The sequence below is a fragment of the Pleurodeles waltl genome, chromosome 3_1, assembly GCF_031143425.1.
Source record: "Pleurodeles waltl isolate 20211129_DDA chromosome 3_1, aPleWal1.hap1.20221129, whole genome shotgun sequence".
Taxonomy (NCBI): Eukaryota; Metazoa; Chordata; class Amphibia; order Caudata; family Salamandridae; genus Pleurodeles; species Pleurodeles waltl.
The window spans coordinates 1,394,278,802-1,394,291,086 of NC_090440.1; the positions used below are offsets into that span (position 1 = coordinate 1,394,278,802).

General features: G+C 51.5%; 1 protein-coding gene across 1 annotated transcript in view; it reads left to right on the top strand.

The window, feature by feature from the left end:
• The first annotated feature begins 9,362 nt into the window (after positions 1-9,362).
• SDC3 (syndecan 3) overlaps positions 9,363-12,285 on the top strand; it is a 480,876-nt gene continuing 477,953 nt past the window's right edge. The window contains exon 1 of the mRNA XM_069224924.1: positions 9,363-9,995. Within this exon, the coding sequence (XP_069081025.1) occupies positions 9,939-9,995 (57 nt within the window). The 5' untranslated portion in view covers positions 9,363-9,938. The remainder of the gene's footprint in view (positions 9,996-12,285) is intronic.

Below are 12,285 nucleotides of genomic sequence, written 5' to 3' on the forward strand. Positions count from 1 at the left end.
TTTGAAGCTGCTCCGGTTTCTGTGCACTTTTCCAAGGATTCCACTGTGCACAGCCTAGCCTGAGTCCCCAGCACTCCGTCCTGCAGTGCTCAACCCTCTGAGTTGGACTCTGACGTCGTGGGACCCTCCTTTGTGACTCTGTGTGGACTCTGGTTCACAAATCTTCTAAGTGGCTGCTCTGGTACTTCTGCGGGTGCTGCCTGCTTCTGTGGGGGCTCTCTGAGTTGCTGAGCGCCCCCTCTGATTCCTCCTCCAAGGGGCTACATCCTGGTCCTTCATGGTCCCCAGCAGCACCCAAAAACCTTTACCACAACCCTTGCAGCTAGCAAGGCTTGTTTGCAGTATTTCTGCGTGGAACACTTCTGCAACCTCCAGCACGCTGTGGGATATCATCCACCCAAAGGAGAAGTTCCCAGCCCTTTTCGTTGTTGCAGAATCCTTGGCTTCTTCCACCCAGAGGCAGCCTTCTTGCACCTTCATCCAGGGTTTCCTGGGCTCCTGCCCCCCCGGACACTATCGCGACTCTTGGACTTGGTCTCCTTGACTTGCAGGTCCTCAGGTCCAGGAATCTGTCTTCAGTGCTTTGCTGGTGTTTGTGGTTCTTGCAGAATCCCCCTATCACGACTATTGTGTCCTATTGGGTTAGTAGGCGTACTTTACTCCTACTTTTCAGGGTCTTGGGGTGGGGTATCATGGACACCCTGACTGTTTTCTTACAGTCCCAGCGACCCTCTATAAGCTCCCATAGGTCTGGGGTCCATTCGTGATTCGCATTCCACTTTTGGAGTATATGATTTGTGTTGCCCCTAGACCTATGTTCACCTATTGCATCCTATTGTAATTCTACACTGTTTGCATTACTTTTCTTACTATTACTTACCTGTTTTAGGTTTGTGTACATATAATTTGTGTATATTACTTACCTTCTAACTGAGGGTAGTCACTGAGCTACTTTTGGCATATTGTCATAAAAATAAAGTACCTTTATTTTTAGTAACTCTGAGTATTGTGTTTTCTTATGATATTGTGCTATATGATATCAGTGGTATAGTAGGAGCTTTGCATGTCTCCTAGTTCAGCCTAAGCTGCTTTGCCATAGCTACCTTCTATTAGCATAAGCTGCTAGAAACACCTCTATTCTACTAATGAGGGATAAGTGAACCTGGCACAGGGTGTAAGTACCACAAGGTACCCACTATAAGCCAGGCCAGCCTCCAACAGTTGGGAACCTTTTAAACTTTTTTGAAAACTCTTATTACCTAACTACCTTAGCTTCTTTTGAAAATTCTTTTGTAAAATGTATGGCCTATTGTAAAGGGGATGTAACACAGGGCCCTGGCATTTGCAATTACCCTACTTTTTTAGAAAAAATCTAAAAAATATTTTTTGAGTCTTAAAGTCAATGAGGATTTTGAGAGTAGTCAAAAATATACTTATCTCTCAGTGGTAAAGGGAAACACAAGTTCAAGATCTTAACCGCTGTAACACCAATTTAGCAAAGTGAAGGCATTATAGGGTATGACTAGGTTGTAATACCAACACAGTACCAAGTAGTGGACCTCAGATTCACTCTCAGCAAACCCTAGCTCAGTCCTACTAGTGTGGCAGTCAGAACAGTCAGGCTACTTAAAGGAACATGTGTAAAGCATTTCACATTACCAACATGGACGATAAGTAAATGACACGACTCAACAGCTGTCGAAGGCAGTTCCTGGTGCTTCTGGCTGGCCTGAATCCACATTTATCTGGGTACACTAGGGAGGGTAGCACCCTTTTCAACCTGGTAGCCAGTATTGCAGATAGAATCTTTATTTCAATATTAACGAGTGAGATGGGGTGGCAGGCGGAGCAGTGCATTGAGGGAGGATGGGTCTTTGAGATCACTACAATAGTTGGCTTGGTCAAGGTCCTAGGGGAAACTGCCTGTCTCCTCGGCTTCTGCAAACAGGCCCAACAAGTGTGGGGAAAAAAGGTCGCTGCACTTACGATAACCCACCTGGGCCTGGGGTCTTACCCGGGGCTAGAGCTGAGATAGCTTACCTAATCTCCTCTAGCACTGGCCTCATCACGGTCCTGCATCTTGAGATTCTAGGGAAGGACACGTCAATCAACAGGGGGGCCTCCCTCTCCAACTGGGGCCTTGAACGCTCTGCATAAAGTCTTGCGTAATAAGCAGCAAAGCTCTGAGCAATAGCTTGGGGTGTTCTGGAGGTAGTGCCTGAGTCGTCGATGATTTCGGGGACCACCCCACCTGCTAGGGGTCGGGTTGCCAGCCAGTGTGTTAGCTTTCCATTTTTGTCAACCCACCCATACATGCGAGCTGTCGAGGCGTGCCACATGTTCTTTGTAGTTTCGAAGGTGAGATGATGGATTTCTTCCCTAATTAGGTCTAACTGTCTGGTAATAGATGTATGAGTGGCGGGGGAGAGCTGTATTTCCAGGTGCAGTGCCTGGGCCTTGAGGCCTATTATCTGCTGGTTCCTTACTCGCTCTCATACCCGGAGAAGATGCCTGGAATGCCCCCAGAGGGTGGCTTTGCAGGCAGCCCATATCATGCATAATGACAGCACGGAGCCTAGATTGTTCGTGAAGTATTGGGTGAGTTCCTCTCTCAGGGCCTGGACATAGTCACGGTCCTGGAGGTACCAAGCGTTCAGCCGCCACAGGGGGCGTTGGGCCTTGCCAGTGTCATCCATCTGTACAAGGAGTGGTGCATGATCAGAGATTCAGGGGGTCATTCTGACTCCCGCCGGCCGCGGTATCCGCAGTGCCGGCGGGAGCCGCCAGAATACCGCTGCGCGGTCACAAGACCGCCGCGGGTATTCTGGGTTTCCCGCTGGGCTGGCGGGCGACCGCCAGAAGGCCGCCCGCCAGCCCAGCGGGAAACACCCTTCCACAAGGATGCCGGCTCCGAATGGAGCCGGCGGAGTGGAAGGGGTGCGACGGGTGCAGTTGCACCCGTCGCGATTTTCAGTGTCTGCATGGCAGACACTGAAAATCATGGTGGGGCCCTGTTACGGGGGCCCCTGCAGTGCCCATGCCATTGGCATGGGCACTGCAGGGGCCCCCAGGGACCCCACGACACCCCATACCGCCATCCTGTTCCTGGCGGCAAAAACCGCCAGGAACAGGATGGCGGTATGGGGGTCGGAATCCCCATGGAGGATTCCCCAGGGCAGCAGAAAACCGGCGGTACACCGCCGGTTTTCCGTTTCTGACCGCGGCTGTACCGCCGCGGTCCCCGGCCCTGGCGGTCCATGATCGCCAGGGTCGGAATGACCGCCTCAGTGTGGTAGTATCTCTGCACTCGTGACCTGGGGGACATCCAGGGCAGGCATGAAAAGGAGGTCTATTCTCACTTGTGTATGATGCGCCGCCAATCTGTGCTTGTACTGTCGCATTCTGGGGTGCCAAACCCTCCAGACATCACAAAGGCCCAGCCCATCTGCCCAGCGGCTCAGCCGCTTAGCTCAACTGTTCTAAATCACCAACGGTGTACCCATGGCATCGACCTCCAGGTTCATGACAGCATTGAAGTCACCTCCTAGGATTGTCAAGCCTGGTGGGAGCTGTGCTAGAACCTCCTGGAGGATCTCCAGGAATTGTTTGAATGCCCTAGGCGGGTATATGCACTCAGGAGATTGACCGGCTAGCCACTGAGTGTACCAGACACAGCAACATATCGCCCTTGTGGGTATAGCTTGGTTGTAGTGATCACTATGGGTAGCGAACGGTGCAGTAGAACTACCACCCCCTAGAGCCTCTAGAGAAGCCCGCGTGGTACAGTATACTCTGTCATAGCCGCCTCGCAAGAGCATAGAGCAACAGGTGCCAAGTAAGTGGGTTTATTGGAGCAACACTATAGAGGGAACAAAGCGGCGAGTGGTGCCAAAAACCGCAGAGCACTTGATCTTGTCTAGGAGCCTATTAACATTCCAGGAAAGAACGTTTTTAAGAAGCTCCAACGTGTGCGGGGAACCAGTATTTGAATACATATAGTGCTTTGTATGCCGTGATTTCCCCTATGGGAGAAAGCCACAGGTAGGAAGCCCCTCTGGGAGGGTTGTGTGTGTGATGCAGACCTAAGGGTGTGATGTGACCACATGGAAGAAAACCGTTAATACATCCGAAACACAGCCATAACATGACTCTAAAATAGTCTGCAAGTACTTCCCCACGTGCCCCCAACTGCCCTCCACCCACACTTCCATCCCTGAAGCATCTGTCGCACATGGACACATCTGAAAACACAAAACCAAGGTGTTGATAATGGGTGTGGAGTGGTGGACCCCTCTATATAATCGGAATTCTGCAATGACAAGGCCCCTGCCCCCACATACACTCTCGATCAGGAGATCTACCCCCTGCTTTTATATCTTTAGGGATTAGTGTTGTCTCTGGACCTCACAACGAGGGGGGTGTCTGGCTAAGGCGGTCTCCCACATGGTCCGGCACTGGTCGCTCCTCCTCCAGGTAGCGGCTGGCCTCTCCAGAGCTGATGGTCCCGTCGACTCCGCCTCAGGGGACCGGGCAACATCACTTTGACTCCTGCAGCAGGACCGGATGCGCCCCAGTCTGCCCCTCAATCCCAGCAAGTCTTTGCGCCGGGTGGGAGGGGGTCCTGTTTGGGCAACACGGTGCTCCTCGGTGAGCCAGTCCCAAGCAGTTTCCGGTGAGTCAAAAAAAGAAGGATTTCCCATCCATTAGGACTTTGAGGCATGCAGGGAACAGCAGCATTTAGGACAACTGCATCGCCCTGAGCTTTTACTTAACTCCCTCGTAGGAGTAACATTTATTTTGCACCTCACGCATGTAGTCTGGAAAAATGAGGATTCTATAGTTGAATGTCCCAACGGAGATCCGGTTGCGCTCTCGCTTCCCTGAGGATGGCATTAAGGAGCCTAGCAATAATTGGACTTCTGGGCCCCCCACCCCACAGGGGGCCTGGGTGCCAGTGCTCTGTGGGCTTGTTTGATTGCGAACCAGGGTGACAACTTTTGCTCCGGTATCCAGGACCGAATACAGTGTTCCAGAAACTCGGCCGCCTTGGTCTTCTCAACTCCTTCTGGAAATCCAACGAAGCGCAGATTGTTGCACCTGGAGCGATTTTCGGCATCCTCAGCTCTATGAGGAAGTTCATTTGTACTGGTTAGTAGATGGACAACTTTGGTCTTGAAGTCTGTGATTTCATCTTCCGCTAAGGAAACTTGGTCTTCTAGTTCTTTGATGTGGCCCACTGCTGTCCGCAAGTCCTGCCGCAGCAGGCCTACGGTCTCCTGTACTTCGCCAATTTTGGTCTCTATGGCTAGCTGTGATGATCGGATAGCTTGCAGGATAGTGTCCAATCTTCTTCTGCAGGGGTCCCTAGCGCCAAGGCGCCAGCTCCCTGGGGTGCTGGCTGGGTGGTGAACTGGTCAATGCACTGCTGGGACGCGGGCGGCTGTCTGCCAGTTTTGTCTTTCCGCATGTCAAAACCGCGGGCCTCGGGCGTCACGGGCCCACTGGCGTACAGTAAGGGGCTATCACCCTGGAAGCTCTGACCACATTTTGCCTCCACAGGGGAGGTGCCCCGAGGTCTCATCCAGAGGAGTCTGGCTCCGGATGGGAGGGTCAAACAGCTGCCAGTTGCCAGAAGGAGGGGCAGGGGTGGAAGGAAGGCCCCCAAAGTTCCTGGAATAGCAGCGGGCCCACTGCTGTTTCCATAGCCCATTCTTGATTGGGCAGCATCCCTCACCAATCCTCCAGCCTTGCTCTCACTGCCGCTCTCCAGCCGCCGCAGTCCGCCTTCTTGCACTATCCAGCATGCGTCACCGGGGGGCATGGTGCGTGGTTCTCCCTCAGGCCCGCTAGGACACCGCATCCCTCATCGCCTTGGCCCCATTGCGGGCTCTGCTCATGCGCTCCTCAACTGCGCTCACATGGTTCCGACCCACCGGGACATGGGCCTCAATCTGGCATCTGCACCCACGCTGTGGCCCTGTCACAGGCAAGCCACCCCCGGTCTCGTCTCTGCACGGGGCCACACAGCACAGGTGGATGGGTCACTGAGGCACTCTACCAGCCTCTGAGCCACTACACACTGAGCTTTACGCCTCCATTTTGGCCCGGCCGGACCAACCAGGCCCTGGACCCAGGACAGGCCTGGCAATCTCTCCTCAATAGACTAGATTTTCATCTTAATTTAGACACCAAAATGAACTTTGTATCTTTTGTATAACCAGAGTTGTGAATTTTTAAGTCTTTAAAAAATACAGCACTTTGTAGATTTAAAGGGCTTCCATTGATGTCAATGGGGAAAATAGCAGTGTGCACACGGGCACTTGTAGGATGAGTTCAGACGAACCCACGGGAATTTAAGGTTCTGCGGATTCCTAGACCAAGATTCAACAGTCAGACTTTTATAACCTTGCCCAGAGAGTCCGGTTGCAGAGGTGACTTGGCTGTCCTTGGTGCTGAACGATCTGCAGTGGCTGGTGCATTTTGCACTCCAATACAAGACTAGAGTTGAGGGTGGACTCACACTCTACCCTTCGGATGTAGAGGTCTACGGGGAGGCAGGACCAGAAATCGACAGTAGGAACTTCACCACCTCGTCCGGTGGCTCCGGGTGCAGAGGTGGCTTCTAGCTGTCACTCACCGGGCTGTTTGTGCCAAAGAAACTTTGCTGCTCCAGTCAAAGTCACTTCCTTCAGGCTGCAAACCCACAGGAGACGGGTCGCTAGCGACGTCATTCTCTATGCTGGGGAGGGGGTGCCCTGGAGTCAATGAACATTGTGTGGCCGTCGGTTTATGGGCAGGCGACAGACAAGCCTTAGTAGCTGCAAGGGTGGTCCACAGGCTTTCTGGCAGCTGGAGGTCCTTTAGTGGGGAGTAAATGCTTGAAACTTGGCATGGGCCTTACTCCCACTGTTTAGATGCTGGGCACTGAGTTTCTTTAGAGCTCAGACTTGCAGTTCTTCGATCTCAGCCCACCTTTACTCCTGCAGGTTACAGGGGACAGGTACTACCAGTCAGGGGAGTCTTACTTGGATTCTCTGTGTCCACTGGGGTCCCTCTTGCTGGGACGAATGAGTCTTCACCTCGGGCACACGTTGGGCACGCAGTTCCAGTACTGGCCTCCTTAAGTCTCCTTGTGTCCTCTTCTTTGTGCTGGGGCTGAATTACAAGTCCTGTTGTTGGAACGGACATCTCTTAGTGCATCTGTCTTCTTTTCCGAGTAAGATCTGAGTTCTGGTGCCAGGGGAGACCCTTAAATCCTGGTTTAGGGGGTGTTTCAAGGGTGTGAGGGACAGTGGCCAATGGGTTATCTAGTCCTTGTGGCTAATTCGCCCCTGAAGAGACGACTTCCTGTGGGAGTACATCACTTTTCTACTCAGAACACACTATTCTTAGGGTCTGCCAAGATGGCAAGACCCTCCCTCGACTATGCAGACCTCCTAGCCCACCCTCAAGGTGTGGCTAGTCCTTTGGAGATGCACACCTCCTGCATAGCTATTTTCCTGTCTGCCTTGCTGGGCAGGGCGGGAAGGGCTTTGTCCTCCACTGGGGAGACAGTTACTTATGCATCAAAGGCGGGAGAACCCTTTGTGGCTCACCACCCTGATGCTTATCTCACTTGCCAGCCCGGGTAGGAGGAGGTGTGACCTCCTTCCTGCTCAGGCCCTTTGTCTTAAGTCCTGCTAAGGTTCTTGCACCACCAGCAGGAGGTCAGACTCTTGTCTGTGGTGGCAGCGGCACCACCAGCAGGAGATCAGACACTTGTCTGTGGTGGCAGCGGCACCACCAGCAGGAGATCAGACACTTGTCTGTGGTGGCAGCGGCTCATGAAAGCCTGCCAAAACAGTACAGGACTTGATAACTTGGTGGCACCCTCTAAGAGTGCCACCTGTCCATCTGCTTTTTAATCCGAAACATGGGCATCATGTTCAGGGTTAAAAAGCACAGTGCTTGATACTAAACACGATGGAATTCAGCTGGTTCATTACAGAGCTGAACATCTGAGCAGTGGTCAGAGCCAGCCCATGTTATCCAATGGACGGCCAGTTACTCAGGCCAGCATTGCGTTTCAAATGGCAGAACTAGGGCACATGTTCTCCTGCACATATGTCCTCGCTTATGGGACAGTGAACCCTGCCCCCTGGGCTGGAGGGGGCCTGCCTTAGGGGTGACTGACCTGTCCATGGGCAGTCACAGGGATTCCCCTTGCACCTGGTGTGGGCAGAGTCTTACTCAAGCAGCAAGCTGCTCATGTAGGCTGACATGGCAGCTCTGCAGTCTCTCTTTTATTTGGGGTACCTAGGGTTGCACAATCTGTGCAGCGGCCCTGGTGATCCCCTTTACCACCCTTGCCCTGTGTACCCTGGGTACCATTTACTCAGGACTTACACGGGTGGTAAGGTCCTTGCCAATTGGTCTATGCAATTAAAGGGAAAGAGCATTGGTACTGGGGCCTGTTTAGCAGGCCTCTGAACACTAGCAGGTCCAAAACAACAGCCTTTGACAGCAAAAAGTGTGGGGGGGGGGCATCCAAGCAGGGACACTTTACAACAATCCTCAACTTGCATGTTTGCAGGAATATCCCATTCTGTTGCTCTGCTGTGTTGGAGCATGGAGCTGCAGGCTTCCCTTGGGGTTACCATCTGGTCGTTTTTACCAGCCTTTTGTACCCCTGCTAGTAAAAAAAGATGGGGAAAAAGTAAAATCTGGTATTTTTTACCTATTTAAATATAAACCTAAAACAGCAAACGAATTAAGAAATCAGATCAAACGCCTGTTATCGCGTTTTAAATAACTGTAAATGATTACTAAAATAAACTGAGAGTTACAAAGAAATACTGAGAATTTTACACAAATTCTGTTCTACCTTGCAACGCTTAATCCGTCCAGTATAGCAAACCGTAAATGGTACTTTTACTGACCAAAGTGGCAACTTTACATGGTGTAAACACTCACTGCAGCACATATAATTGCAATGCAAGCTTCACTTATTCATAGTACAAGTCTGGAACATGCGGCAGCGACACAGATACCGAACGGGCGCCGGCGTTAAAGCTTCGCTCACACACAGATATTGCTCGCAGGGAGCACACAGAACACGTGTACTTTTCCCACACACCGCGATCGGGCAGTCTTTGTTAGAAGGCATGAATCTCCTCCCTTGCCTCGCTTAATCTTCCGTTAATTTGATATGAGACAAAGGCGCCAGCCTATTGGCTTTGAGGCACTTATCTCCGGAGAGGCATCACGTTGCTTCGGGACAGGCAGCAGGGGGCAGCATTCTCCTGCATCCTTCTGTCCCCAGGCCAGCATCTTTGCTTTGCCTAAGGCCGTGCGGCAGGGGGCAGCGTCCTTCGGCATCCTTCATTTCTCAGAACCAGGCATCCTTGCTCTCTGGTTGCAGGAGGCGGGGCGGGAGCAGCTTCCTGCAGGAGGAGGGCTCCCAGTCCCCAGGACAGGAGTGAGAGGGAAGGCAGCAGCCTGCTTCCAGGCACCGACCGAGCTGCTCCTTCATCGGCCGTCCAGTCGAGGGAAGAAGAGTCGTGGACTGGGGGGCTTGGACACATCGGAATCAGCGCAAGGCCTACTGTATTTTCCTTGTTTATTTATTTTTCTCGTGGGTGGAATTTACGTGTCCCCATCGCTGATAATTTTCCGACTTTCCTTCAAAAGCGAGCTCCGAGAAAATCCTCATCTCCACAATCGGAGGCGCCTCTGGGGGATTGGATTCCTCTGGGAGACAAAGGGTTGAATTGCGGAATTCGCGGTCCGGTTGTTGCCGCTGCTGGTGGTGGTGCTACTGCTGGTGGCTGTTATTTGTGCCACTGCTGGTGCTGCCGCTGCAGATCCTAATTGACTGTTACTGGTGGGATTTCCTGCGTGGGACCATCTTGTGTTTCTTGTGCAGAGGGCCTCACTGCCCCATCCCACCTCACGCCAGCATGGTGCTGCTGCCAGGGTCCCTTGCGCTGTTGCTGGTCGTCAGCAGCGCCTCGCTGGTGAGTTGCGTTCTTTATATGCATTTATATATTGTTATTGAAGCTGTGTTATCATTTAGGAGCATGGGTGCTGGTGGTTAGGTGGCGTAAACTGGAGGGCACACCTGATTCAGATAAAACCCTCTATTGATTTCCTCGAATCTCATATCCATCCTGAGGGTGACTCCCATCCTAGATTCCATCACTCACTCCTCTCCGCATGCAACACATGCATGAAGGTTCCACCACTGCCTTCCTGGTTTGTCTACAGCTTCCTTCCCACCGCGCGCACGCACGCACGCACCTGAATTCAAAGACATACCTGCCTGAAGCTCTTGGGGGCATCTGCATCCTTAATCATACCAGTCATTGATCCTAAGGAACACCTTCACTTATGGTCCGCTGCCCCACACACCTCTCCTCACCCCCGCACCCACAGATCCCATCACGCAGTACCTCACACACTTCACCAGCTCCTGAGACTCTTAACTCCCCTCTGGCCGTTCATTTTGTCTCCTACTTCTTTTTCACTCCATGGCACACTCAAACCTCCAATCAAACTACCCACTCAGACCTCCAGCCCTTTTCATCACCATCCCATGACCCCACATTTCCTTGATCTCACTCAGTTCTCTGGCATATTATTCCGCACATCTCCCGCCCGCTGAACTCCTTCTCAACTATAAACCATCATATCCGCACGGCGCACCCCCTTCCTTCATGGTGCATGTGGTCCATCGGACGCCCTTGACCCTCACGCCACCATCCTTTGATTACAGCCCGAGGCTTCCATCCCTTCATCTCCATATATCCCACACACCTCTAGTCCCTGTGTCCCTTTCAGACTTGCTGCACCCTTACACCCTCAAACATGCAACCCTCATACCCTTCTTAACTCCAGCCTTCAGGAGCCCTTATAGCTGCATTTCCTGCTCACCTCTATCTTCCACGTCTCCCTCACTCCTCCTAGCGTCATTGGACCTTTCTCAATCTGTCACCCTCACAGACCCACTCTACACTGCCCCTTCCACCCCCCGGCACTCTGATCGGGTGCCCCAGCCAAGGCTTGAATTGCCTGTAATCTTCTTCCTGGTTCTAAAAGTTGAGTAAAAATGTTTTATTCATATATGCAGTAAAAAATAATGTCTACTGTTAACCTGTAGGTGTGCGCCCCATGCAGCTTTCCTCGGGTGGGAGAAGGATCATGGGACCCCTGGATTGTTGATGCCCGACAACACCTCTCTCGGGTGCAGGGGTCCAACTGTGGAGTTGTGTAGTGGTGATCCTCAGTGTATTGATGTTTTCACGAGGCAGTGGGTGTGTTTTTCTTGTGTGTTTTGGTGGATAATTTTCTGTGTGTTTCCGTTCACCTGATGTGTGTTTCCATACACTTGATGGGTGTTTTCCGTGCTTCTGAAGTGTGTTTCTGTGCCTTATTTATTTGTGGGCTCCTCAACTCTGGTGTATGCTTTTGTGTATCCAGTGTGTGTTGCATGGACCTCTGTTGTGTGTTTCTGCTGATTGTTTCTGATATATATGTGTGTTTCCATGCCAGCACATGATGTCTGTGTCTATGCACCTGATATGTGTTTCCATACAACTGGTGTGCTTCCATTCAACTGGTGTGCTTCCATGCACCTGATGTGCGTTTCCATATACCTGAGGTGTTCCCATTAACCTGGTTGTGTTTCCGTACATCTGATGGGTGTTTTCCGTGCATGTGATGTGTGCTTCCGTGCCTCTGGTGTGTGCTTCTGTGTATCCAGTGTGTGGTTCTGTGAAGTATATTGTGTTGCATGGACCCTCTCTGGTGTGTGTTTCTGCTGATTGTTTCTGCTATGTATGTCTGTAGAGTTTTTTTGGAACGTGTTTCCAAGCATCTTTAACTGTGTGTGTTTCAGTGGATGGTTTATGGTGCTTGCCTCCATGGATCTGGTGTCTGTTTCTATGCCTCTAGCACACGTTTTCTTGGATCCAGTGTCTGTTTTATTTTGTCCAGCGTGTATTTTGGTGGATCTGATCCAGTTTATTCTTCAGTGGATCCTTTCTAAATTGTATTTCTGTGGATCTTCTAAGGTGTGTCGTCGTGGATCACATGTGGTTCCCAGGAGTCTGTGCGTTTTTTCCCATGCTCGTACCACGATTATTTAAGGGAACTCTAGAGCCCCTCGATTTGTTTTTAGATGAGGTTGTGCTCAGTGTGGCCACCAAGGAAACATTAGAATATGCATTTTATTGGATTATGGCATCTGTGCCTTGCGCATATCCCCGATTATAGAGTGTGGGTTTAAATAAAGGCCAGTGACTGCCA